This window comes from Caenorhabditis elegans, chromosome IV (genome assembly GCF_000002985.6).
Source record: "Caenorhabditis elegans chromosome IV".
NCBI lineage: Eukaryota > Metazoa > Nematoda > Chromadorea > Rhabditida > Rhabditidae > Caenorhabditis > Caenorhabditis elegans.
Genome location: NC_003282.8, coordinates 11,298,820 through 11,323,948, shown reverse-complemented (window position 1 = coordinate 11,323,948; position 25,129 = coordinate 11,298,820). Strand labels below are relative to the sequence as shown.

Sequence of the window (25,129 nt, the reverse complement as noted above, 5' to 3'; positions counted from 1 at the left end):
TTACATTTATTTTTAATAAGTTGTTTGCTTGAATGCAATATTGTTATAAAGTTTTCTACCTTCCATGTTCTGTCAGAAAACGTATGAGGAAATTCTAGAATTACGATAATTACAATTTTTCAATCCCATTTTAATAAATTTTGTATTGCATTTATAAGCGGTCTGCTTGAAATTCGAGCCCTGAATGCAATATTGTTATTAAGTTTTCACCTATATTTGACGATCGGTCAGAAAACTAAGGAAAACCATGAGCTAAGCCCTGCATACCACCCCATCCCCCACTATATCACAATGCCATAATAAACAAAGAAATTCGCGTCCTACCGATTTTATAAAAATGAGCGGTCTCATGGGATAATTAAGGGGTTAAAATGTTCACGGTGAGGTAGAATAAATCGGGAAAAATTATAAAAAATTCAGAGGGAAAACAATTAATCCCGAAGTCTTTGAAATGGGTAGAAGTTCCATCACGAAGACTTGGTGGGCTCAAAATCAGTGTCAGGTAAAAACCTGCATAAAGCATTTTACAACAAAAAACAAGAACGAAAAATTAACAACAAAGTAACAAAAGGAACACAAGGAACATTATAAGAAAGTTTCAGAGACGATCAGTCTGCATAACGAGAGAAATTCGAAGAGTTGCCATATGCGCCTGCAATAATTATAATTGAAAAAATCAGCATTAAAATCCATACTTGATGTTGTTGGCTTCACGCTAGATTCAGCGAAAAATGAACTATTGCAAGGGGACGCTGGGCGTGTCCAATGCTCCATATTTTTCTCGTTTTCCGCCCACAAATCGCGATGAAGTTGAGCCATTTCCAAAGATTTGGTTGTTGCAAGTTGCTGGCGTAGTAGGCGTTCATGTCGTGCAGAGTCACGAGATTCCTTGATACCAGGAGCAACGTAACGGTACTCTGCAAGAAATCAGAATTATTAATGAAATAATAATTACTTTTGAATTATATTTTCTTACCAGCTGGTGGCCAGCTTTCCAACGTTGCTTCGACTGGGATAACCAGAGGCTGAATGATTTCCGATTTCTTTATATCATGACTCCATCTTGGCCCAGTCTTTTCATATTCTTCTGTTGGAATGAGCTCTATGATCGATGAAGCGATACGGTCGTGGTCCGATTCCGACGAGGTTGAGCCGAAAACCTGTAAAGTTAGAAAATCAGAAAAGACACGACGAAAAAGCATTCCATTCATTTTCAGTGTATTTTTCAAATTAAAATCTTTCCTAGTGACAATGACAAAACATTACCTCCAAAATCTTCCCAGAGATCTCTTTGATACGCTGTGGACCAGCGTTTGCGATCTCGAAATTCTCCTCAAACGCCGTCTTCATTACTTTTTCCAGTTGTTCTGAGGATTCGAACGTGACTGAACTGTGACGCATGAGTTCGTCGGCGCACGAGATGTCGAACACTCCCATTGTGATGATACAATCGAGGTATTCCGTGAGAACTTCAATTGTTGGATCTTCAAAAACTGAGATGTTTTGATCAGTTTCGGGTGGAATTTCCTCGAATATCACTGCGACAAAAGCGGGCTTACAGCTTTTCACTGCCTCTACAGAAGCCTTGGGCTTTGGGCTCAGATGCAGTTGATTCATCTCCAGATTATCAACAGCGGTGTCCGATTTATGGTCAATAGATATCGCAGTTTTCACTGAAGATTCAGATGATAGAGTCGAACAACGTTCTTCGTCTTCTTCATTGATCGATTGATCAACAGTTTCGCTTTCCTCGATATCGAAAGTTCTTTCGTCGAATGTCTCCTTCATTTCTGCATTGATTGCTTTGTAGACTGCTGATGGAATGCGTCGCTTCTCAACTTCCAGAGCCTTGAACCACGTTGAGATTGCGAATTCTAAGGTCCACGGAAATTCTTTCAAAACCTTAGAAGTTAAGTAGCTCTTCGCTTCAGCATCGAACGGTTGCTCCATGTTTTGACCAATCGCCTTGAGAATCATTTTACAGTTTTCAATGACTGTATTCGATACGTTCTCGTCAACAATAATGTTGAGCAAGAAACAAATAATCGAAGGAGTCAAAAGAACATTCTCAGCTGGTTTAGTTCTCGCCGACGTGGCATACTTCAAATTATCGAAGTTTTCAACAATTTTCACAGCAATTTCGCTCAAAACTTCCACTGATATCATGGGAGTTCTGTTCTGAGTGTAGAGTTCGCAAAGCACCACTTCCAGAAGTGGCCATGCAGACATCAACGAGGGTTCCTGTCCTGAGCATATCACCCTTGCGAGTTGTTCCAAATTGCTCCACTCTTCGTCACTTGTATCCACCCAGCGCTTATTGAAAATCAATCTGCGGAAAACCAGAGCCATGAGTGATTCAACGCGATCGGTTTCGTATTCAGTGTGATATATTTTCAGCGGACGATCGAAGAACAATTGTGGCACTTTTAGGCACACATTTAAACAAAATCCAGTGATTTCGAAGTTCTTGAGGCATCGAGTGAAAATGTCCAGAAGAGTGGTGACTGGTGAGAAGAGCAGGTGCCAGCGCAACTGAAATATCAATATGAACTTTGTTTCAAAATTATAAATCCAACCTCTTCCTGAACATCGTCGTCGACCTCTTCAGGATTTTTGACAATTTCATCCAATAATCTCGCAATTTTCTCCCTGAATCGGGGAACGAGTGTTTCGAAATATGGCGTATAATCAATTTCGTGATATTGCCATTCCTTAACGAATTGCTCCTGGAAAAACTGCTTGCTCGGCTCCGTGAGCATACTGTACAGTTTACGCATGAGCAGGATGTAGTCTTTGCTCAGTCCGACGTCCTTTTGAGTTACACCTGCTTGGAAATACTGCATCGCACTGAAAATTTGTATAAATGAGGTTATTAAAGGTGACATTGTTCACATACTCCATTGACAGGTTAGAGGTGTAAAAGTCATAGACGAGGAAATCGGATCTTCTGTCCAAAAACTGCTGAACTCTGACCTTGTTCACATCGTACTTCTTGTAGCTGTAGAAAATCTGAAATAAAAAATAAAATATATTTATAAGCTAAACAATTGGAAACTCACATCCTCCAGCTCCTGCACCCATTCTTTGTTCATATCAAGAGTTTTTTGATCAGGCAGTTCGTACGAACTCTTATTCTCGACCATTTTTATCTATAAAGGGAGGTTTTTCGTGGATAGAAAATTTTAGATAAAAATATATGAATGTGGTACAAACCACAAAGTACTGATCAAGAATAAAACAAATAACTGAATAAAGAAATGATAGACTTTATTGACTTGTATTATTATGAATAATTTATCAAACATTTAGTGCTCGGCAACAACTTTCCCTTTCTCTTCGTACAATTTCGCCAATTCCTTTGGACAAGTATGCATGTACCCCTTGTTAGCAGAACAAATCTCTTTCATTCGAGTGTACGAATCGTAGTTTCTGCAAGTTTGCTCGTTGCCCGGGAGACACTTGTGCGAGGATCACACTGACGCGAAAAACTCTTCATATTTGTTGTGACGTGGCCAAACGTAAAATGCGTTGAATGCGGCAGTCGAGACGACAGCGACAGCAAGTGAAACGTAAATTCCACGTTTTCCATATGATTGGAGCATGTTCCGGGTAGCGGAAGCAGCAACCATGGCTGAAAAAAAGAATGAGTAATACGATGTGCAGCTAGCAAGAAAAAGACGTAAAACAAGAAAGACGTTTTTTTTTAAATCAAAGATATTGATACTTTAAAACATTTGTGCAAAAATGATGGGAAATCCGATGGAAAATGATAGAAATCCGAAGAAAATATGATTGAACTTGAACAAGAATTGAACAATATGATGATGCGCGACGCAACACGCGTCGCACGTCCACTACTGTAGAAGTAGAGTGTATGCAGAGTGTTTGCGGACTGGCGCACCGTAACCGGCTTGTCGAAAAAATGATTATTTTTTGAATACAGATTATTTAAAATAAGCCTTTTTACTGGCTTATCTTATCGTTCTACACTTCTTTTAACTGAAAACGTATTTATTTTCATTCATTCAATAGAACATTAACAAATGAAAAAAGAGCAGGAATAATATTGATGTGGAACACAGGAAAACATATGAACTAGTAGCTGCTGAATTTTTGAAGTTATTTCTACAAACATTTGAAAGAGAATGAATAGAGGAAGATCTGGTATCATTTATAGCTTTGGAGCAACCCATTTGTATGTTCCAGTGAAGATGAAACCGTACTTTTTCATCAATTCGTCACCTTCAGTTGGACCACGACTGAAAAATTGGATTACTGTATTTAATTTTAAAAAAAAAGAAACACAACCAACCTTCCAAATTTATATTGAACCGGTTGAACTTTCTTCTTTTTAAGCTCTTCGAGAACTGGCGTCAAAATACGCCAAGCGTATTCAAGCTCATCAGTTCGAACGAAATTAATTTGAGATCCCATGAATACTTCGAGAAATAGGCGTTCATAAGCATCAGGAAGACGGACTTCTTTGAATCTGAAATTATCACAATGAAATTTTTTTTGAAGAGAAATTTCAAAAACTAACCTATTATTATAAGTCAAATCAAGTTCAGTTTCTTCAACACCGAATCCCATTCCAGGTTTCTTGGTCATCAGTTTCATGTAAACTGCCTCATTTGGTTGCACTCTCATCACTAATTCGGATCGCTTTAATTCACCAGACGGATAGATATCTCCACTGACTTCTTTGAATTGTATACGAACTTCTGCTTTCTTCTCGTTGAGAGCTGCAATAATATTGAAATTTAAAAATTCGGTTTTTTTTTGTATATTCCCTACCTTTTCCACAACGCAAGAAGAATGGAACACCCTCCCAACGTTCATTATTGATGTGAACAACAGCAAGAGCATACGTTGGAGTAGTCGAATCGGCTGGAACTGATTTGTCATCTTTGTATCCTTGTGATGCTTCTGGGTCTAAAATTAATGTATTTAAAAATCAAAACTTTTATAAAATTGTAATTTTTGAAAAACTCACGATCAAATTCAGGACTGGCAATGTATTGTCCAACTACTACATCCTTTAATTCTACAACTTTAGCAGCTTTCAACACTTTGACCTTTTCATCACGAATATCTTCAGCATTCAAACTTGCTGGTTTCTCCATGGCGACTAAAGTTAGAATTTGCATCAAATGATTCTGCATAACATCACGGATAATTCCAGCTGTATCAAAATATCCAGCACGGCCACCAGTTCCAAAATCTTCTTTAAATGAGATCATAACTGATGCAATGTGATCGCGGTTCCAAGATGGAGCGAGAATTCGGTTTCCAAATCTGAAAGTTCAAAATAAAATTATAAATCTCTTCAAATACTTTGAAAAAACATTCTTACCGCATAACCATCAAATTCTGAACCATTTCTTTTCCGAGATAATGATCAATACGGTAGATTTGATCTTCTTTAAAAAGTTTCGCCAAATGAGTTGAAAGTTCACAAGATGATTTCAAATCATGTCCAAATGGTTTTTCTATGATAACACGTGTCCATGAATCACCATGATCCATACAATTCTTCTTTAATTCCGTAGAAACCACGTTGAAAACTGATGGAGGAAGAGCGAGGTAGTAGAGACGATTGACGGCTTCTATAAATTTGCTTAGATTGAGTGAAATTTAATTCTAAACCTACGATTATTGCTTTCTTTTTGGAAATCATCAATTGAAGATTGAAGGCGTTGGAATCCTTCAGAAGTGTCGTATTGGCCCTGAAAAAATGTCAATGGTGCTTTTTATGTTCAAAGTTTCTAGAAAAAAGCTTCGATTCAAATTTTTATTACCCAGTAACAAGATTTTGTGCGAAAAATACGGTAACCGGTCTCGACCCCACAATTTTTGTTGAATGCAAAAAAGTGCGCGCCTTTAAAGAGTACTGTAGTTTCAAGTTTTTGTTGGTTTTCGTAGTTTTCCTACCTGATTTGTAAAAAAAATGTATGTGTTGCAATTATTTTTTTTCAGTTTTAAAACAATTTTTTTAAAATCTGAAATCGACAAAAGCTTGAAGCTACAGTACTGTTTAAAGGTGATACGTTTTCGCATTTAACACAAATTTGTGGTGTCGAGACCGAGCACTGTATTTTTGGAACAAAGTTTCACGCCTATTTATTAGCAGATGTAGATTTACCTGAACGTATGAGCACTTCTTGATGAAGTCATCAAAAGCACATTTCTCATTTTCTCGAACTTTACAGTTTTTCTCAAAAGATTCACGAAGCTTGAAAACTGTCAGATCGGAACGGGCATATCCAATAAATTTGATGTTGACTGGCAAAAGGTTGTCACGGAACAACCACCACAGTGTTGGGTATATTTTCTTTTTTGCGAGATCTCCCTGAAAAAATGTTAAATAATTAATAATCGATATATATGGAATAGATGTCATACCGATGCTCCAAATATCACGAAAACGTACGGAGTCTCAAATTTGAGATCTCTTTGCATTGATTCACGAAGACACTCGACGAGATCCTTCGAAATGGGATCGGACACTGAATGACGTTTGCATGCCATTTCTGTAAATTTATAAACTAGATTTTGAAGTGAGAATGACGAACATTGATTCACAAAAATTACTCGTGTTGAGAGGTAAATAGTAGAAACTACAAGTTTCAAAGTAAACCATCTAGATACACATAAATGTTATTTAAAAGTGAGATTATTGTTTCATTTATACAACGAAAAATCAAAAAGAAATACGTTAATTGATATATTGATGTACTTCATAATGATTCTGCGCAATTCTTTTTTACTGGCAGAGTAATAAACTGCTTACTTTCAGCTAGTTACATTTAATGGAATAATGTTAATTTCTAGCACTAAAAAATGTAATTTTTCCTTTCGAATCATATACCTAGTAGCGAACCGCAGTCTACAATATAAATGAATTGGAACAACTGGAACAACACTATAAATCGGTCACTTTTTACTCCACTTCCATTTTTTTCACAGGGCAGCGAGAGAAGAAAGAAACAGTAAGAGAAAAGTGGATGCGCCAGTCTCTTTACAAACATGAAAATATTTACTGAAATCTTCTCGGGTCACAAAAAATGATGACTGAATGAAATTGTGTAGTGTGTGCGAGTGGTAACCATGACAAATAATGTTCTCTGGGCGACATTGATCGACAATGAAAAGAAACAATGTATTTCTCTAGGAAACATAAAAACTCGAGTAACTTGACTCTGGAGAAGAGACGAAACTTTGTAACTCTAGATTTAATCTATGGTTCTTGACTTTTAGTTGACCGACTAGGATATTCTGGAACACATTTTTTTTGGATTTTATCTGGAAGATGAATTCTTCGAAGACTTAGTCTATCAGAGAAAAAACTAATTTCGTTTTCAGAAAACAAATCAAAAATCACTGAACTTGAAAGTTTATCAATTTGATTAACGTCTGATCAGTTTACCAAATTAACAAGAAGACAAAGAAAAAGAAGAATGAAAACTGTTCTTTGCAACTCCTAAATAACTATGCATTTTCAACCATAAATTCTGCCAATCGGGTTTCATTTGGAAAACGGAGCACACGAATGGCCACATTTATTTGTGTCTCTGCCGATCATTTTTTTAGAAGGTGAAAAGTGCAAACAAAATATGAGGAGAAAAAAACGGAAAATGCTGACAAAACTTCGGAGGTGACAAAGAAAGAAACGGATAAAAAAGGTGAGAAAAGAAAGGGCAGACAAATTAAATGGACAGAAAGACAATCGGGAAAGAATGTTGCCAATTTGGGAATATAATTAATTTTCAAGTATTTTTTTAAAGAGAAATTGAATATTTTCTGTTAAATTCAAATATTTAGAATGCTACATTCTAGCCAGTCTATTGTGGAAATCATGATAAGATTGTCTGAAAGATAATGGATTTTTCCAAAATGCTATTATATTACGTGGGCGAGCGTCTCCTCTATAAATAAAGAGCAATGGGAAACAAAACATGTAAACTAAAATGAACACCAAACACGAAAAAACCTTCCTCTTCCCGTCCACTATATTGATATTTAGGATCTGGTGTGACCCACAAGTGGGTGGTGCCATTCGTGATAAGGAAAATCGGTCGAAAAAATTCATCAGCAAAATACGCGGAAACAGTGAACAGTGAGCACACGTTGTGAAAAAGGTGAGAAAAGCAATTTTTAAATTGAGATAATTTTTATATATGAAAGCTTCAACGGAAAAGATACAAAATCGAGCAAAATAAGAAATTAGAATTTATAGATTATTCTTCAGCGTCCAAATTGATCTGATCTCCGAATTTGGCGTACAAAACCTTCTTGATTTGCTCCATGTCCGCTGAGATTGCATCCAACTCGGAGGTTTTCTCAGACAAAACCTTCTCTGCTGTTGTCTTCTTTCCTTCCAAATGCTCATTCAGACTATCCTGAAAACCAATCACTACTTTCGTGTAAACCAAACGTTAATTCTCAATTCAAATTAAAAAAAAAACTGCTCACCCCATTGAAATGAACGAAGCAGCTTCCAATTCTGCATGGAATTGATGCTGAATCCTCATCATCGAGCAACAAAATTTCATCACTTGCTTCATTGATATTGTCAATGAGTGTTTTAGCTTCTTTAACGTCTGCCTGAAATTAAAGAAGAGAAACTTTAATGTAAAATTTAAAAAAAAACGTACTTTTAACTGGGTTTGTGTTTGGTATGACCGAGCGAATTTATTGAGAAGCGCTTGGTCTTCAGCAGAAACTTTCGTGTGTTCCGGCATTCTAAATTATTTTTAATTCAAAGATTTAATTAAAGAAACAACGAAGAAACAACATTAAAAGATATTAAACAGAAAATTCTGGAGAGAGAAACATAAAAATAAGAAAACTCAGCCACGGCCGCACGAAATTCTAGTCCATGTTGCGTGTAGTCCTCGTGAACAATTTCTTCCACGCGTTGTTTTATCCTAATTTGTTTTGTTTTTAAGTCACTATCAGTTCAAATTTAAGGCTGATAAAAAATGGCAGCAGCTAAAATTTCAGAAATTCCAACTCTCTTTGAAAAATGTAAGCTTCAGGCGTTTCATAATTCTAAAATAGTACACAATTTTCAGTCAAGGTTGCCAAAAACGTTCTGGGCCGTATCAGTGTCTGGGATGGAGATATTACTAAACTTTCCGTCGACGCAATTGTCAATGCAGCAAACAGTCGATTAGCTGGAGGTGGTGGCGTTGATGGTGCAATTCATCGTGCAGCTGGACGGAAGCAACTACAGGAAGAATGCCAGCAATACAACGGATGTGCTGTCGGAGATGCTGTCATTACCTCTGGATGCAATATTAATCACATCAAAAGTAAGTATTTATAGCATTGTTTGATCGTATTTTATTGGAATTTTCAGAAATAATCCACACAGTTGGTCCACAAGTATATGGAAATGTCACAGATGAACGGCGTGAAAATCTTGTTGCATGTTACAGAACATCACTAGATATTGCTATCGAGAACGGGATGAAGAGTATTGTAAGTGTTTCATCTGAAAAATAACTGCAAATATTATATATTTTCAGGCCTTCTGTTGCATTTCTACTGGTGTGTACGGTTATCCAAATGACGATGCCGCTAAAACCGTCACCAATTTCCTGACCGAGTATCTTGAAAAGAATGATACAATTGAACGGATTGTACTTGTTACATTCCTTGACATTGACAACGAGCATTACAATAAGTATTTCGGTGATTATGCTGCATCAAAGGATCAAAGTATCGCCTAAAACTTTCTATTGCACATTTACTGTACATGACTATTTTTATTTTATGTTGACTCCATAATCTCACTATCAGATCGGTTTTGATCCGTAATGTTTACATTGTTTCCGGTGTTGATTGCTTCATAAACATGTCACATTTCACCTATGATTATTTGTGTTTTTCTCTCATTTTCCGATTTTCGGTGATTCATATTTCAGTTCTCATTTTTAAATTTTTTCTCAATCTTTGTTTTTCAGCAGAATGCGCTCAGCAATTGCGGCGCCCATCTTGTTCTTACTAGTATCATTTTTCGTCCAGGAATGTGAATCGGTCGGATTTGCTCCAGAGCTCTATTGTGGATTAGAAAACTGTTATGATGGTGAGTCAAAACTTTCATGAAGATCTGAAAACGTTAAAACTATAAATGCATTCATATTTACAGTACTCGAAGTCAATCGTGAGGAATTCGATAAGCAGAAGCTAGCTAAAGCATATAGAGCTCTGGCTAGGAAGCATCATCCAGATAGAGTCAAGAATAAGGAAGAGAAGCTTCTCGCCGAAGAACGTTTCCGAGTAATTGCCACTGCTTATGAAACACTTAAGGATGATGAAGCAAAAACTAATTACGACTATTATCTCGATCATCCTGATCAAAGGTATGACGCTCTGAATATGAACACTTAAATATTCTTTATTTAAGATTCTACAATTACTATCAATATTATCGTCTTCGCGCCGCTCCAAAAGTAGATCTTCGAATTGTCATTGTTGGAACTATTCTTATCATTTCACTCTTCCAATTCCTCTCTGCAAAACACAAGTTCTCAGAAGCAATCGAATATGCAACCGGTGTTGGAAAATTCCGCAATATGGCAATTAAAGATGGAATTGATAAAGGCGTAGGTCGATTTTTAAGCTTGCACTGTAATTAATATCTAGCTTTCAGTTGCTGGAAATGGATCGGAATGGAAAATTAAAAAAGAACAAAGGAGTTGACAATGATGAAGTTATCAAGCAAATAATTATTGATAATCTTGATGTCACGTCAGTTATTCTTGAGATTTTTCGTAAAATAATTTGAGCTACATTTTAGGGGTGGCTACAAACGAGAATCCATCTACGATACTCTCGCATGGCACACAATTATTTTCCCATTAACGATATTCCGATACATTAAATGGACAGCACTTTGGTATTGGAGATTTGCAATTCAAAAGGAGGAATATGATGATGACGCCAAGCTTTATCTCATTAGAAAGTACATTGGAGTTTCACAAATGGAATTCGATCAGGTAAATACTTTTTTCTATCATCAAAAGTTAATAATTTAATTTTCAGAAGTACACTGATGAAGACATTGATGATCTTTTTGAACGAGAATGCTGGCTGAAACGAAACTGTGCAACGTGGAAAGCCGAACGAGACGCTGCGGAACAAGAAAAAATGGCTCAATCGGGTCGGTACAAAAGGTATAAGAGATATATGAAAAACGCGGGAACTATTTCGTTTGTCGATGAAGATTAAATATTTACTAAAAATTACTTATTGCATTTTATAACTCGTTCTTTCTAAATTATTATTCCTTTATGCAGCTGTTTTATCATCAAATTTTTATAGCATTTCATGTTTTCACTTAACTCGAATGTTTCTCCGAGTTTGCGAGCATAATCTACTTCTTTCTTACCAATATTGATGTTTTTTCTTCATTTTCAATCTTTTTTTACTGTGGGTGATAATTTATTCAATTGATAAAAATTGCTTTTTTTTTTTGGAATTTCAAAAATAAAAACCCATCGATGGATTATTCAATAATTTAACATGGACGAGAGGACAATTTTCAGTAAAACACAGAATATAAGGTAAATGGGCGGGACATGAAAGAAGAAGAGATTCGGAAGTGCTCAGTGATAGGGATTGCTGCGTTTTTCGAAGAGCATTTTTACACGACGCTCCTCTAGAGACAGCGAATGATCATCTGGATAGACTATTCTTGTCCTCGAGCCAAGTTTAGATGCAACTACTGCCGCAGCAGAAGCGGCAGCTGCACCAGAAGACGTAGTTGGTGGACCGTTGTTAGGCTTAAAATATTAAAATTAAAAACAAGTTTTATTTAACTTTATTTTATGAAATATCAATAAAGCTCGATCGAAATCCCATTATTTGAAATCAAGGAATATACCTCGACGATTTCCTCCTTTAGTTCAGCTTTCACTTGATCAAATCGGCTACCTCCCGGTGGACCTCCACGATCACCTTCTCTAAACCGATCATCGTATCCTCCTTGATTGTAGTCATCTGGAGCTTGATAATCTTGATGTTCTGAAATTTATTAGCTTGCTAAATCAAGCTTTTACGAATGCCATAAACTCACCATGCTCGTTTTCATATGGTGGCGTCCGTGGTACTCCTCGCATTGGTGGACCCCACCTGTCTCCGCCGTCAGGTTGATCAAATCGGCTTCTTTGAGGAGGACCAGGCATGGGTGGGCCACCAGGTGGTCCATGACCTATTGGCATACGTGGTGGAGGATATGCACCAGGCATTCCTGGCGGAGGCATATACACGCCAGGAGCTGGCGCTGGAGGGTATCCACGTGGCGGAGGATAAGCTCCTGGCATCCCGCGAGGTGGCATCATACCAGATGGCATTGGAGGCATTCCGTATGCCATTGACGGTGGTGGTGGACCTAAAAAATCAACCGTTTTTAGAATGGAACTTAAATATGTTTTCCGCACCCGACGGCATAGGAGGCATTCCAGGAAATGGGAAATGCTGTGGGAAAGGCATAGGAGTTGGCATAGGTGGTCCATTGTCCATCCTTGATCGTTTTTCGTCCGGTTCTTCGTCAGCTGCTCCACGATAAGCGCCAGACGGAATTCCTTGCATTCCGTAAATTTCAACGTGGATATTATCTCTGCCATGTACAGCTGCCGGTATTTTGTCTATAGTTTCTTTATGTACCTGTAATTCGTGGGATTACCGAATGACTTCTTTTTTCAAGAACAAAAAAAAATTAACCTGCATGCAGTGAATCGATAATCCTGGACCACTGAACAATTTTTTGTGACAAATATGACATTTGAAATGTTTGGCTTTTTGATGTTGTATCAGAATCTTTTCATCGTCAAATTCTCGGTTACAATACCTAAATTGAATAGTTTAACTTCAAGAACAGTACAATTATTTTAAAAACTCACCAGCACCATGGTTTATCGACCTTCTTCTTCTTTCTACCCATTTCTGATGGAGAATCTACGTATTTATATCTGAAATAGGAAGAAAAGAATAATTCAACTAATTTTAAAACTCGATTAGGAGAAAAATGTAAAAACCAGTTAAAATATTTCTTCGAAAGGAACGCATGCGCACAAGAAAATTCAATTTTGCAGAGTCCCGCACGAATTATGGGGAGGAGTTACACGCCCTCTGCAAGCCCGCCGCGCACTTTTCCTCTTATTTTACTGCCGTTGTTAACGGTTACCATGGTTTGCAAATAGCTTGTCTGAATCGAAACAAAGAGACATTTTTCAAATTTATTACAATAAATGGAGGAATGAAAAGGGGAAATGTACAATTTTGAAACGTATACCACAGAATTAGAAAAAAAAAACTGACTGTTCAATCAGATATATACTTAACAATTGCAATTGCATATGTACAAATCGTTTGGATATTTTTTAAAGTCGTAATGATTCTTCTAGTTTCTATAACTTTATGAAGTCGAGTGAAATAAATCCGATCGATAATTCGAATTTATTGTTTAGAAGTTTTATGTAAGTTGTCATTAAAATGCCCGTGGAGCTACCGTAACCTATATTTGAGTAACACAAAAAAGTTACTTTTATTATTATGACGGCATCCTTGAAGGTATTCTATAATAGTATTGCACATCAAACACTTTAAAAAATTAATTTTGAATTAAGTTGTTACAAAAGGACACACATAACTATTTAAAAACGCATATTTCAGCATTTTGTGCTCTTAATAATTTTGCAATTGTTTTTCAGGAACTTACAAAACTTTTGGAATTGTCGTTTTTTTGTAACAATTTAATTTTTTCTAATCAACTTTTTTGAAATGTTACTTATTCAAAAGTGGAATATTAACAATTTTGAAACACACAGTTTTCACCAATCATTTTTTGATAAAAAAAAATGGTTTCTTCCAATTTTATTTTTAAATTGTTCATATTCCATTGAAATAAAAGTTAAAATGCTTCCAAAAATATTGAAAAGTGCCAAAACGATATAGTATCGTACATTGCTAACCTTTCAATAAAGTTTGCAGAAAAAAATAAAGTGACGATAATTCAGATTTTGCCACTCATAATTTGGATATCACCCTACAAAATAAAACTACAATTTTCCCATTCTAATTATTTTCAAATTATTTATATATTCAGAAAAAGCAATTTACCGAAACTTTGTCCAAATTTTTTTTTGAAAATCTAAAACATTTCAAAGTGCTATACTGTTCATTTATGAGTATTATAGTTTCATTCAGACAAAATCTATTAAATAGTTATTTACCTCCAATTTATGAAATACGGTATTCGTATTTTCTTTTTTTCATACTATTTTTTCTGGCCACCCGTCACCTTGCTTCTTCTTCTTCTTTTCTTCTTTAGCTTTTTTCCATATTGTATCGTACCCCTCAATTTTCCTGCCACTTCGCATATAAATCTGTCCTTTTTGTTCCCTTCGATTCGGCAGTCATCATCGTTCATCTGGTCCTCCGTTCCTCTCTTCTTCCGTCCTTTTCGTCCCCACTCCCCGTTCACGAGCACATTATCTTCCGAAAAGTAGGCGGAGCCAGTCGGTTCGGCGCCCTTTTCTCATCCACCTGTTTCTCAGTGTCTCTTAGTTATTACACTATTACACATGGCGCCAATAAAAGGACCTCTTAGAATGGGAAGGGCCGTTCACTTGTTCGTTTCATTCTACATCACTTTACTGCTTTCTTTATTTATTCTTATGATATTTTGAGTTGATCTAGATATGACATCGTCCTGAAAACGAAACGGAACAAAAGTTCAAGATATTGATTTCGAATCGTTTATCAGGATGATGTGATTAAAATCAACTCGGACGGTAAGCGAGAGTTTTCAATTATTTTTAACTTTTTTTTGGTAAGATTTAACTACTATTGAGTTACTTTAGATATATGTAAGAAGTTTAGATATATTAAAGGAGCTGATTTTTTTAAAAAATTATTTATGGTCAGGAATTTCTTGATATGCATTTAGAAAAGTTTTTAATTTATGTCTGAGCATACTGTAGAGCCTTATTTCATTTTATTTTATTTTAATTTTGGTACGAATTGTTAATCGTGTGAACGCCTAGATTACCTAGAGCTTTTATAGTATTTCCGGCAAAAAGAAATTGGTGATGTTCTTCGTCAGTTTGTGTTTCGTCTGAATACACATAGTATTACCAAATATTATAAAGAAACACTCCAAAATATTTAAGATTTGGTAAATTGCCAAATGTTTCGATATGTTTTTTATTTTTCTATAAATTTAGACCAATGTCGAACGACTACCATGTTAAGACAGATAAAAAAAATCCTGATTAAAATATAAACGTTGTACTAGTTAAATTAATACACAGGAACGAAGTTTTACTATATCATTTGGTCATTTTAGCACTGTATATCCCATTGTTTTTGACAATTTCCTTACAGGCGTTAGTCAAGCAATTTTCTATTTCTGGTTCGCCAGAATATATAAAATAAAACCCCTTATGTGAAAAATTGAAACATTTTTATTATATTGGGATTTTTCAAAATCTACCTTAATGTTAAAAACTGAGCAATGCACTGGCTCAATGGTTTCTCCAATAACATTAAAATTTAGCGCTATTTGTGCTCTCTTTCCTAGTAGCCATAATTCTCAAGTAAATTTTAATAACTTTCCTAAAAGCTACAGTAAACCAACAGTACACTAAAAATACAATAAAGAGTAAACTTATATGTCATGAGTTATTCATACATATCTTTTTTCTCTTACAATTTGAGTACATCGTTCAATCTTTTCGAAACACAAACACAACGTCCACATTCTCAGATCGTTAAGTGTCAATCCAATGACCTTTTCTTCAGTTCACCAATACATGTGGTCCTCCATCTTTTATCATTAATTTCGTCGCTCTCGTCAAAAATGAATATTCTTACAAAAAACCAATATGTGCAACAGTTCACCATGACGTGGCACTCACCGGACGTATGCACGTAAATGAGTTTATGAGTCAGAGGAGTGGAAATGGCACAAATATATATATTGTATTGAAAAGAGAACGTTTGTAGTTGCACAAGTTGTCAGTTGAGATCATGATGACGTGGCAACCAACTACAGTATCCTTTTGATGTTAATCAGAGTTTCCACATTGGACAATTAAAGATATTTGCTGGTGAAAAGTAGAAGTTACTGTTCAGAAGTTTCTTTTCCCAACTGGGGCTACACAACCTTTAAACATTTATTTTAACATTGTAAAAAGCACCTACAAAACTTGGAAAAATTTAATGTAAAAAAAAAGATAAAAAACTATTGAGAAAAATGCATTTATCCTTATAAAAAATCGCAAGATGGTAGCCTCTGTTATTCTACTAGAATTCTTAGAATTTTAAATACCGGAAAAATCCGATCATGAGAAGAAAATAGTTTGTTTTTTAGAGCTACAGTAACCCAAACTTTATAACCACTTATTATATGTAGTTACGGAACCTGTTGCCGCGAGCTAGAAAAGGATAAATTTAAAAAGAAAGTGAAACGAGTGAAATGTGAATTCGTTTGATTCGTTCCTTTTTCCCAGTGTGTCCTCTATTTTCCTTTTTTCTCATAAATCACACCCTCCAAATGGTCACCTTGGCGCCTCCGTTCCGTGCGGAGACAAAAAAAAACATCTGTCCGTCAGCTTTGTCCAGAACCATTCCGATTGAATAATAATTGTTGGTGAATGAAAAGAAAGCTAAAGGTGAATGAATCCATGTGGGAAAATAGCTGTTGTCCTTGAATGAAAATATTTTTTTATAATCCAAAGACTATAGTATGAAATTTGTTTCTTAAGCAGTTTTAGATAATATTTCAAGTTTATCTGAGACAGGAAAATTTGTTGAAAACCACTACTATAGTAGTGAAAAAGATTTTTTTTATTTAACGAGTTTTATTGTTCTAATTAATCTAGGCGTTCAAATATGTCTCTAAACTTTTCAAAAAATTTTGAAAATTCTTGCAAATTTGGTAATTTACCAAAACTACAGTTAAACTGAGAATTTTAATAAACTTTTAAATTGTTATATTTTCTAAATGATGTTCAACACTTCATATTTCAATCTTCCCTTCTCACTTTCTAGAAATACGAAGAACAAATCACAATTTCTGTGAAACCTCTCTCAAAACCCGTGTTAAGTTCAGTGCTCATTTTCAGTTCCGTAATGTCTCATAAAATCGCCGTAAAAGTGTTTCGTGTTATCACCTCGTGTCTGAAAAGCATAAAAACTCATCTGAAAATCAACATTTTGTGCCACAAACCCAAGAATGTGGTCGTTAACTCTTAGCTTCTCCCTCGTCTTTTTGACATTTGTTCAAGCACGAGTTATTGTGGATCCCGTCGGTAAGATTTAATATGTTACATTTAAAAAACACTATGAATATATTATGGTAATTACTTTTTCACACCCGAGGCCCTGAAATTCCAGCTTTTGCCACATACGACGACGATACTGCACGTAACAAATTCTTCCCATTGGCTGCTGCAGCATACTCATCAAATCCGCAAACTTGTCTCTCTGCTAAATTCAAAAATGCTCAGGTAACTTTGGTTTGAAATTGCAAAGGATAGGAACTATTTTTTAAAAATATTTTCCAATAGCTCAAAACGGAAAACTGAGCGGTAACCAACTACCGTATTCTTATTAGCATTTCATCCCATTGTTCAACTTTGACTGCTTTTATCTCAGTTATCGTTAGTTCGACACAAAAAATATCAACTAAAAAAAAAAATTTTTCTCTGTCGTTTCAATTTTTTGTTTATGGATATCTTCAAATTGAACCGTTATATAACCTTCAAAGTAAAGTAGTCGGGTACAAACCTATTTGAGGAAATACGGTATCTTGTAAGTTTCCTCCTTTTCTGGAAATGTTACACTGAAACTTAAATGTTTTTTGTACAAAAACTTAAAGAGAGTGAATCGAACTCTCCACATTGAGTTTAATTTGAAGTAAGACTATTTTAAGCTTCGTCGCCAAGTGAATGTTCAATGTGACACTGGAAAGAATGACATTTGTTCTGCCTACACTGCATTGCTAGCTGGCAATAATGCTATTGTTCTCAGCTTCAGGTAAGGATTTACACATTTTCGGAAAATTTCAGATATAATTTTTTTATATTTAATCCCGCTTGCTTCGACAATCTGTAGAATTCCAATTGTAAAACTTTTAAGTTGTTTTTTAAAATTTTTTATTTACATTCCAAGGTGAGGGAAACATATTTTTTGGAAGTGGACTAAAAAATTGTTTTTTTTTCTATGATTTTTATATTCTAGTGGTTTTCTAATTATTTGAGTTTGAACATTACAGAGGTTTAAACCAGCCGGAATAGCTCAAAACGTTAAAACTTTTCGAAAGTTTGGAAATTTACCAAAATGGTTAATGCACCCAGTTTCTTTTGGAACATTTTATTTTAAAACCAGACGTAGTAAAAAATAGGAAATAAACTTCTTAGTCAAGATTCATATTTTCAAAAACCTAAAATAACTCAGAGGAACTCAAGGATTCCTTCAATTGATTGAAGAAGCAGACAAGTCAGTATTCCAATCACAATCTCAATGGGTTGCCGGTGGAAAAGTATCAAAATACTTTGGAGATGCATTTAATAAACTTTGGAATGGTGGAATGAAAGATGATTTCAATAATCTTTTCCATAATAATCCAAAGTTTGAAGTATGGGTTACTGGACATTCATTGGGTGGAGCAATGGCATCATTGGCTGCTTCATTCCTTATTGCTAATAATATTGTACCAGGAAATCAAGTGAAATTGGTTACTTATGGGCAACCAAGAACTGGAACAACTCCATTTGCAGTTGCTCATGATGCTCAAATGGCTTATTCATATAGAGTTACACATAATAGAGATATTGTTCCACATATTCCAAATGAAGGAATGGAAGATTATAAGCATCATAAAGCAGAGGTTTGAAAGAAATAATATTAGTCTGAAAGGATTAGAAATTTGAATTTAGGTTTTCTACAAAGAATCAATGAATGCTGGAGCTTCTTTCAAAGTTTGCTCATCTTCCGATGAATCGAATGATTGTTCCAATGGACTTTTGATTACTGCATCTGTTTCTGATCATCTCACTTATTTCACCAAAGACGTTTCCCAGTGGGGAGAAGCCGGATGTAACTGACATCACAATTTTCTTTTTGAATAAATGATTTACCAATGAATATCTTCGCCAAGGCACTTGGAAATCTTTGGCAATTTTATTATTCAAAGAAAATAAATCACTAATCATGGTTTTACGACAAGAATACAAAAAACGAGTAGAAGAATATATTGGGGAGCAATAAAAATAAAAGAAAACGTGGAAATCTTCTGACTGGAGCACACAAATCACAGAACTCTTTAGCTGAGCCATTTTCGAGGAACGTTAAGAAAACAACATGAAGTAATAATTAAAAAAAAGAAAGAGGCACGAGCAAAAAGTAAACGATATTGTCCCGTATACAAGTGTTTTTTGTGGAGGAGAATTGAACCATTATCTCTTTTCCGAAAAATTTAAGAAAGGGGTAGGAGGCCTAATAAAAGTCTTGAATGGAGGAGATGAGGAAAAGAGGAGGAAGTGATACACCGGCATTTCCAGACAATTTGAATATTATATGAAAACAGATCAACTGGGTGAAATCAATGAGAATAAATTTCATTGAGACGAATACAACTTGGAAGAGGTGTTCGTTCTGCATCACGCATCATTGCTTCGTCACGCATCCAACGAGCTCGATAAAGTTTTGTTTCTTCTGGAAAAGTTTTATGCTTATTTTTTGATATATAAAAGTATTTTAAATGAATTTTTAGAGCGGTGAACATTTTATTTAAGGAAAAATATACATCACGTTAAATTGAAATGGACGAAATTTAATTTAATTTCAAATTTCGTTCCACAAGCACACCTTTGAAAATAATTTGTTTTAAATAAGTATTTTTTTCAAATAAAATTGAAATAATTGAACAACTCACTTAGATTTTGTTCTTTATAACAATTCATCCGTAAATTCTGAATATAATCATCTTCCACTTGTTGCTCAACTTGTCGGATTCGTCCTCGATACGAGGTCTCAAAGTCCGTTCGTACAAAATATGGAACTCGTAAATCTGCTGTCAGTCGTTTTATTGTGAATTTTCTGAAAATTGATATTTTAGAAAAGTATTCAAAGAAGTACAGTGCGTGCAACTTCTATAGCGCCCCCTATTTTTTTCGTGTTTCGTCACTTTCCCAAACTTTTTTGAGAAAACCATTATAGCCATTCGATTTCAAATGTCAAAAAACCCCCTGTCCGAAGTTTTCATGAAAAAATATCAAAGACTACGGTAATTAGGTCAAAAAGTCTGAAAAACGACCGTGCAACTTCTATAGCGCTCCCTCAAATTTTCGCTATTTTTCAATAAAATACCTAGTTTTATGAGATTTCTGAAAAGGATATAGTATTATATATTAAGAAAAATGATCATAAGGTCTCATTTTTCAATTTTCAACAGAAATATATTACGTGAAAACTTCTGGGATCCCAAGAGTGGCCTGAAACGCTTCACTTTGTGGCCAGTTCTCGGCACCCACTGCATGTATTGATACGAAACTTGAACTAATCATTTAATTTTGTTCACTAAAGATATTTTGAAAGGTTGATATTAAATTCGGTGGAGATAGGTAAGGTAGATAGCGCTGCTCATTGTGAGGAAATAAGTTTTTCTCTCTAGAACAGATTTTTGCGACGTGCCAGAGATTGGACGCGGTTCATTTCTGGTAGAAAAGCTTCATATTCATTGTTGAAATTTTTATAAGTGTTATTCGAACAACAAACTTTTGAAAAATGATTGGTCCAATACAGGAGATCTCCTTTAAAAAATTTGCACATACATCAAAACTGGGCGAGTTCACTGCCCGCAGGTTTTTGGGTGAATTTTTAGTTTTTAACAAACACTTTGAAATATTAAGTTCGGATGCAAGTTCTGTGACCCCTCTGAACACTTCGACAGTTCTTTTGTCGTTCGATCCCGAATGAAACGCGCGGAACCACGGGAAAGAGACCCGCCCAGTGTTTCTGCACCTGTTAATTTGTTTGAGGGATATTTCTCGAATTTTACCGATCATTTTCCAACATTTTTCGATCCGGACAAAATTTGTTTTAAATAGTTAATTGAATGGATATCTTGTCAACCAGAAAAGACGCACATCCATTCTCTGACATGCCTCTCGATAGAACAACTGATTGGTTACTAGCCTTACTATTAACTTGGGCTGTCAACCTGGCCCATATTGACCAAATTTTATGACAACTTATTGAAACATTATCAGTAAATCAAAATGAAAATTTCGGTCAAGTTTCGTATCAATACATGCAGTCAATACATGCAGCGCTATCTACCTTACCTATCTCCACCGAATTTAATATCAACCTTTCAAAATATCTTTAGTGAACAAAATTAAATGATTAGTTCAAGTTTCGTATCAATACATGCAGTGGGTGCCGAGAACTGGCCACAAAGTGAAGCGTTTCAGGCCACTCTTGGGATCCCAGAAGTTTTCACGTAATATATTTCTGTTGAAAATTGAAAAATGAGACCTTATGATCATTTTTCTTAATATATAATACTATATCCTTTTCAGAAATCTCATAAAACTAGGTATTTTATTGAAAAATAGCGAAAATTTGAGGGAGCGCTATAGAAGTTGCACGGTCGTTTTTCAGACTTTTTGACCTAATTACCGTAGTCTTTGATATTTTTTCATGAAAACTTCGGACAGGGGGTTTTTTGACATTTGAAATCGAATGGCTATAATGGTTTTCTCAAAAAAGTTTGGGAAAGTGACGAAACACGAAAAAAATAGGGGGCGCTATAGAAGTTGCACGCACTGTAGTACTGTTAATGTGGAAATTGTAATTTTGGTAACGGAACTTGGAATTTTTTTAAAATTGGAAAATTTCGCGATGAATATATACTTAAATATAAAACACAACTAAAAATTCCAGTTTTTCCAAAGGTTTCTTTTTGTGAAAAATTTATTTGAAATTATCATACTGACCAAAAGGCTATTGAAAAATACTTGTTTCAAGATTAATTTTTCAATGCTGATTAAAGTGTACTTTTTCTTTTTTTACATATTACCCAAACGCGAAAGTTTGCGCCAAAACTCCCGGTCTCGACACGACAATTATTTGTTAAATGCAAAAACAAAAAAGTACTGTAATTTTAAACTTTCGTTGCTGTAATATTTTCATCGATTTTTCATAGTTTTTCTCACGATCTCTTAAATTTATACGTTTTTTTTTTCATTTCATAAGTGCATATAAATTTTTTTAATTTGAAAAATCGATAAAAATTCCGCAGGGACCAAAGTTTTGAATTACAATACTCGTTAAAAGCGCTTTTCGTGTCGAGACCGGGTACAGTAATTTTGGAATCGCAAAAATTCGCATCTGCGCAATACATGATTGCACCTGATTTGAATGCCTTAATGTACGTAACAAAATTGACAGGCATTTTACTATTCACTTTTTCCAGTTTCAAAAAAAGTAAAAACTAACGAAGTTTGATGAAGTGAATACGCAGGTTCTCCAACCATCAACTGGGCTAACAATCCAATGACCATAATGGCGATAAGTGGCAATAATTGAAGAAGTGGTCCATATGGACTTTGCTGTTGTTCATAATGATGATACTGTTGCTGTTGAGCATATCGAGCACGTCGGCGAACTTGTTCGGTAGGGAATCCGCCTCCGAAGAACATGTTGAAAATCTCTTCTGGTGTGAATTCGGCTGCAATAAAAAAAAAGATTAATTGTTATTTTATCACAATCTAATAAATTTAGTTGATTTTTAAATTGTTGAGCAATTGACATAGGAGAATATCTCAAATTAATTCAGACTGCTGATGAAGCAGTTTGTCTAAAAATGTTTAAAGTAGCTAACCCTCGAATCCATGTGCATAATCATGTTCAAAGAATGCACCATGTCCTCCACCACGTCTTCTTGTTGTCGGAGTGTGTGAATTCGCTGCTTCAGCTCCATATTGATCGTATTGTCGGCGTTTATCAGTATCAGAAAGCACTGCGTACGCATTTCCAAGAGCTGAAAAACAATTAAACAATTTTTAACGAGATTTCTTTTTAAAAAAACGATTTAAATTCGTTTAAGTTTTTTTTCGATGGAAAAGTATCAAAAAATATTTATAGAAAAATTTTATTGAAAGATGGCATAAGATAGATAAATTATAGTTCAGGGTGATTTTTTGCCCGAAATCGCGGAAAATGGTCCCAGAATACCAAATTTGATTTTTTAAAAATTTAAAACATTTTTCAATTTTATTAACTTTGCAGAAAATTTTGCATTTTCGGCTGTATTATTTTATATCTCTTTGTTTCATGATTTGTAACATAAGGAAACGTAAAAATTCGCAGAAACTCAAAAATTGGCCATAAAATCAATATTTTAACATTAATTAAAATTATCACTAGCGTTGTTTTAATGTGAACCACAAGAAAGAAGATCAGCAATTAATTAAACCGGAAAACCAAAAATGTCAAAACTAGGCCATTAATTTGAGCGGGAATTCAAAAATAATTCGGTCTTTTATAATTTTCAAATTAAAACTGTAAAAAATTACCCTTGAACGCCTCCGTAGCGTGTGGAGCTCTACACTTGTCCGGATGTAACTTCAACGCCAATTTTCGATATTCTTTACGAATATCATCATCGCTCGCCTTCTTGTCAATTTTAAGAATTTCGTAATAATCCTTGCAATGACGAATTCTCTCGACCAATTCTTTTTGTTCACTGGTATAATCAACGCCAAGTTTAGGTGTTCTTGATGCAGATCGTTGTTTTGGTTCTGGTTCTGTTTTTCCATTCTTTTTTACAGGACTTCTAGCTTTTCGATTCCTTAAGTTTGGGTCATCATAGTGATCGTCGTGAGCATAACTACGTTCTTCTGAAGCACGTGATGAAGATGTTTGGGAAGATGATGATGTGTTGTTTGTCATATCATCTATCTTTTTCGTTAGAACTGAAAATAGTGTTTTTTTTTAAAATTATTTTAATTAAATTTTCAGCGACTTTTTTCAAGATTTTTCAAAGTTTATCTATAACCTTTACAACTGTTGAGTAAGAACAAAACTCTCAAATTACATGTCTCACGTCTCAACGTTTCTTGCACAAAGGTTCCTGCTTTTTCTTATTTTTGATAGGCGTAGAGAGTGAAAGAAATCGTTTCTCTCACCAAGTGGGTTGTAATAAACGGGTCCTTCAATGATGTATCTTGTATCTCTTCGTAATGGTCATTTTGGTTTCACTTCGGTTTTTTTTGCCGAAGAAACGAAAAACAGACGTTTGTGTGAACGGAAATTGGAAATTGATTTCAATTTTTTTGCATGGAAAATTAAATAAACACAGATTTTTTCAGAATACGGGCATGTGCATCAACTTTCAAATCTTTCAAGTTACAGAGTTTGTGCAGAAATTTAAAGATGGAGCAGCGGAAAAGGGGAAAATACTCAAAACAGTCTGAAATTCGGAAATACCACAAAAAAGAAACGAAAAAAAGTGTGAAAGGATAAATCCATATTGGTTTTAGCGAAAATTGAAAAATCTAATTTTTAATAGTTAGATTTTTCATACTTTCGCGATTTTTTCGTTCTTGTTATTTTATATTTCTGATGTTCAGTCTATTTTTAGCATTTTAAAGCAAAATCTCACATTCACGCTGCTCTACATCTGAAAAGAAATCTTACATTCAATATTTTGACCAGGATCCAACTTTTTCGCCTTCAACAGCATTCTCCTTGCTTTATCGGTGTCACCAGACTAAAATACATAATTTATTAACTGAAATGCTGAACAATCACAAAACTCACTTTAATAGCCTCTCGAGCTTTATCCATACACAACAGTGATTCGCTTTTATTGGCGTCTGCTGTCATTTTTGGGCTGAACCAATAAAAATAGATTATTGACTGTTTCAGTTAACGAGAACAACAGAAAAGAGATCTCATGATAACGATAACGTTTAAAAATAAGAAGAAAACCAAGAACTTCGAACTAGATAGAATTAAAATTTAAAAACATTGGTTTAAATTGAATTTAAAATAGAAAGCTTTTGGAACCAATAATGAGCCATCGAAATGTCTGTTCCTAGTCTTGCAG

The 25,129-nt window shown here is 34.9% G+C and overlaps 10 protein-coding genes and 1 non-coding gene across 13 annotated transcripts; 4 read left to right on the top strand and 7 right to left on the bottom strand.

Annotated features, from left to right (window-relative positions):
- Positions 1-312: 312 nt before the first annotated feature.
- edg-1 lies at positions 313-3,149 on the bottom strand. Its single transcript, NM_069729.8, has 7 exons — positions 3,060-3,149; positions 2,897-3,009; positions 2,577-2,847; positions 1,267-2,532; positions 977-1,160; positions 696-917; positions 313-652 (listed from the first exon to the last, which is right to left on the bottom strand). Exons 1-7 carry the CDS (start codon positions 3,141-3,143, stop codon positions 609-611), a joined length of 2,184 nt encoding a protein of 727 aa, NP_502130.1. The 5' UTR covers positions 3,144-3,149; the 3' UTR covers positions 313-608.
- A 102-nt stretch (positions 3,150-3,251) lies between these two features.
- Positions 3,252-3,637, bottom strand: B0035.18 (Mitochondrial cytochrome c oxidase subunit VIc/VIIs domain-containing protein). Its single transcript, NM_001026090.2, has 2 exons — positions 3,481-3,637; positions 3,252-3,429 (listed from the first exon to the last, which is right to left on the bottom strand). Exons 1-2 carry the CDS (start codon positions 3,627-3,629, stop codon positions 3,306-3,308), a joined length of 273 nt encoding a protein of 90 aa, NP_001021261.1. The 5' UTR covers positions 3,630-3,637; the 3' UTR covers positions 3,252-3,305.
- A 360-nt stretch (positions 3,638-3,997) lies between these two features.
- Positions 3,998-6,530, bottom strand: gspd-1 (Glucose-6-phosphate 1-dehydrogenase). Its single transcript, NM_069728.7, has 9 exons — positions 6,403-6,530; positions 6,143-6,349; positions 5,651-5,726; positions 5,354-5,606; positions 4,994-5,295; positions 4,795-4,932; positions 4,541-4,742; positions 4,313-4,489; positions 3,998-4,259 (listed from the first exon to the last, which is right to left on the bottom strand). The coding sequence occupies exons 1-9, from the start codon at positions 6,526-6,528 to the stop codon at positions 4,172-4,174; spliced, it is 1,569 nt and encodes a 522-aa protein (NP_502129.1). The 5' UTR covers positions 6,529-6,530; the 3' UTR covers positions 3,998-4,171.
- A 1,541-nt stretch (positions 6,531-8,071) lies between these two features.
- On the bottom strand, positions 8,072-8,742 carry pfd-4 (putative prefoldin subunit 4). Its single transcript, NM_069727.7, has 3 exons — positions 8,655-8,742; positions 8,473-8,604; positions 8,072-8,399 (listed from the first exon to the last, which is right to left on the bottom strand). Exons 1-3 carry the CDS (start codon positions 8,739-8,741, stop codon positions 8,238-8,240), a joined length of 381 nt encoding a protein of 126 aa, NP_502128.1. The 5' UTR covers position 8,742; the 3' UTR covers positions 8,072-8,237.
- Positions 8,743-8,766: 24 nt separating this feature from the next.
- Positions 8,767-8,796, bottom strand: B0035.22 (uncharacterized protein; the record flags this gene model as incomplete). The annotated part of the gene is made up of 1 exon (NM_001361748.1): positions 8,767-8,796. One exon carries the CDS (start codon positions 8,794-8,796, stop codon positions 8,767-8,769), a length of 30 nt encoding a protein of 9 aa, NP_001348758.1.
- Positions 8,797-8,950: 154 nt separating this feature from the next.
- On the top strand, positions 8,951-9,871 carry B0035.3 (Macro domain-containing protein). The gene is made up of 4 exons (NM_069726.7): positions 8,951-9,027; positions 9,075-9,314; positions 9,362-9,483; positions 9,531-9,871. Exons 1-4 carry the CDS (start codon positions 8,982-8,984, stop codon positions 9,732-9,734), a joined length of 612 nt encoding a protein of 203 aa, NP_502127.1. The 5' UTR covers positions 8,951-8,981; the 3' UTR covers positions 9,735-9,871.
- A 97-nt stretch (positions 9,872-9,968) lies between these two features.
- Positions 9,969-11,515, top strand: dnj-2 (DnaJ homolog dnj-2). Its single transcript, NM_069725.7, has 6 exons — positions 9,969-10,090; positions 10,154-10,367; positions 10,412-10,610; positions 10,658-10,755; positions 10,805-11,003; positions 11,050-11,515. The coding sequence occupies exons 1-6, from the start codon at positions 9,973-9,975 to the stop codon at positions 11,233-11,235; spliced, it is 1,014 nt and encodes a 337-aa protein (NP_502126.1). The 5' UTR covers positions 9,969-9,972; the 3' UTR covers positions 11,236-11,515.
- Positions 11,431-12,977, bottom strand: znf-207 (BED-type domain-containing protein). Of its 2 annotated transcripts, NM_069723.6 has the most exons (6): positions 12,909-12,977; positions 12,730-12,856; positions 12,447-12,672; positions 12,083-12,397; positions 11,891-12,030; positions 11,431-11,789 (listed from the first exon to the last, which is right to left on the bottom strand). In NM_069723.6, the coding sequence occupies exons 1-6, from the start codon at positions 12,947-12,949 to the stop codon at positions 11,613-11,615; spliced, it is 1,026 nt and encodes a 341-aa protein (NP_502124.1). In that variant the 5' UTR covers positions 12,950-12,977; the 3' UTR covers positions 11,431-11,612. The 2 variants fall into 2 exon arrangements, with proteins under 2 accessions (NP_502124.1, NP_502125.1); NM_069724.5 differs by lacking the exon at positions 11,431-11,789 and having other exon boundaries at positions 11,810-12,030.
- Positions 12,978-14,695: 1,718 nt separating this feature from the next.
- mir-59 lies at positions 14,696-14,795 on the top strand. The gene has a single exon (NR_000445.2). It is a non-coding gene; the product is annotated as a pre-microRNA mir-59 (primary transcript).
- A 2,433-nt stretch (positions 14,796-17,228) lies between these two features.
- On the top strand, positions 17,229-19,156 carry B0035.13 (Fungal lipase-type domain-containing protein). The gene is made up of 5 exons (NM_069722.7): positions 17,229-17,321; positions 17,407-17,519; positions 17,945-18,048; positions 18,469-18,901; positions 18,951-19,156. The coding sequence occupies exons 1-5, from the start codon at positions 17,246-17,248 to the stop codon at positions 19,116-19,118; spliced, it is 894 nt and encodes a 297-aa protein (NP_502123.1). The 5' UTR covers positions 17,229-17,245; the 3' UTR covers positions 19,119-19,156.
- A 3-nt stretch (positions 19,157-19,159) lies between these two features.
- Positions 19,160-24,913, bottom strand: dnj-1 (DnaJ homolog subfamily B member 1; the record flags this gene model as incomplete). 2 transcript variants are annotated; one of them, NM_069721.9, is made up of 7 exons in its annotated part: positions 19,160-19,728; positions 19,949-20,112; positions 22,516-22,747; positions 22,901-23,059; positions 23,595-23,993; positions 24,718-24,790; positions 24,841-24,913. In NM_069721.9, 7 exons carry the CDS (start codon positions 24,904-24,906, stop codon positions 19,616-19,618), a joined length of 1,206 nt encoding a protein of 401 aa, NP_502122.1. The 2 variants fall into 2 exon arrangements, with proteins under 2 accessions (NP_502122.1, NP_001263785.1); NM_001276856.3 differs by lacking the exons at positions 22,516-22,747; positions 22,901-23,059; positions 23,595-23,993; positions 24,718-24,790; positions 24,841-24,913 and having other exon boundaries at positions 19,616-19,728; positions 19,949-19,976.
- Between the last annotated feature and the right edge of the window lie 216 nt (positions 24,914-25,129).

Bases quoted from the DNA above. Each gene is read 5' to 3' on its own strand.
- gspd-1 (NM_069728.7), bottom strand. From the start codon at position 6,528: ATGGCATGCAAACGTCATTCAGTGTCCGATCCCATTTCGAAGGATCTC. The intron at 5,296-5,353 runs GTAAGAATGTTT...TTGAACTTTCAG, and splicing joins CAGAATTTGATGGTTATGCG to ATTTGGAAACCGAATTCTCG. The intron at 4,933-4,993 runs GTGAGTTTTTCA...CATTAATTTTAG, and splicing joins TGCCAGTCCTGAATTTGATC to ACCCAGAAGCATCACAAGGA.
- B0035.18 (NM_001026090.2), bottom strand. From the start codon at position 3,629: ATGGTTGCTGCTTCCGCTACCCGGAACATGCTCCAATCATATGGAAAA. The intron at 3,430-3,480 runs GTCAGTGTGATC...GCAAACTTGCAG, and splicing joins AAATATGAAGAGTTTTTCGC to AAACTACGATTCGTACACTC.
- edg-1 (NM_069729.8), bottom strand. From the start codon at position 3,143: ATGGTCGAGAATAAGAGTTCGTACGAACTGCCTGATCAAAAAACTCTT. The intron at 2,848-2,896 runs GTATGTGAACAA...ACAAATTTTCAG, and splicing joins ACCTCTAACCTGTCAATGGA to TGCGATGCAGTATTTCCAAG. The intron at 2,533-2,576 runs GTTGGATTTATA...TTGATATTTCAG, and splicing joins ACGACGATGTTCAGGAAGAG to TTGCGCTGGCACCTGCTCTT.
- B0035.13 (NM_069722.7), top strand. From the start codon at position 17,246: ATGTGGTCGTTAACTCTTAGCTTCTCCCTCGTCTTTTTGACATTTGTT. The intron at 17,322-17,406 runs GTAAGATTTAAT...CTGAAATTCCAG, and splicing joins AGTTATTGTGGATCCCGTCG to CTTTTGCCACATACGACGAC. The intron at 18,049-18,468 runs GTAAGGATTTAC...AAAATAACTCAG, and splicing joins GCTATTGTTCTCAGCTTCAG to AGGAACTCAAGGATTCCTTC.
- pfd-4 (NM_069727.7), bottom strand. From the start codon at position 8,741: ATGCCGGAACACACGAAAGTTTCTGCTGAAGACCAAGCGCTTCTCAAT. The intron at 8,605-8,654 runs GTACGTTTTTTT...CTTTAATTTCAG, and splicing joins AAACACAAACCCAGTTAAAA to GCAGACGTTAAAGAAGCTAA. The intron at 8,400-8,472 runs GTGAGCAGTTTT...ATTGGTTTTCAG, and splicing joins GCTTCGTTCATTTCAATGGG to GATAGTCTGAATGAGCATTT.
- znf-207 (NM_069723.6), bottom strand. From the start codon at position 12,949: ATGGGTAGAAAGAAGAAGAAGGTCGATAAACCATGGTGCTG. The intron at 12,857-12,908 runs GTGAGTTTTTAA...TATTCAATTTAG, and splicing joins GTCGATAAACCATGGTGCTG to GTATTGTAACCGAGAATTTG. The intron at 12,673-12,729 runs GTTAATTTTTTT...CACGAATTACAG, and splicing joins TATCGATTCACTGCATGCAG to GTACATAAAGAAACTATAGA.
- B0035.3 (NM_069726.7), top strand. From the start codon at position 8,982: ATGGCAGCAGCTAAAATTTCAGAAATTCCAACTCTCTTTGAAAAAT. The intron at 9,315-9,361 runs GTAAGTATTTAT...TGGAATTTTCAG, and splicing joins CAATATTAATCACATCAAAA to AAATAATCCACACAGTTGGT. The intron at 9,484-9,530 runs GTAAGTGTTTCA...ATATATTTTCAG, and splicing joins AGAACGGGATGAAGAGTATT to GCCTTCTGTTGCATTTCTAC.
- dnj-2 (NM_069725.7), top strand. From the start codon at position 9,973: ATGCGCTCAGCAATTGCGGCGCCCATCTTGTTCTTACTAGTATCATTT. The intron at 10,368-10,411 runs GTATGACGCTCT...TCTTTATTTAAG, and splicing joins CTCGATCATCCTGATCAAAG to ATTCTACAATTACTATCAAT. The intron at 11,004-11,049 runs GTAAATACTTTT...TTTAATTTTCAG, and splicing joins CACAAATGGAATTCGATCAG to AAGTACACTGATGAAGACAT.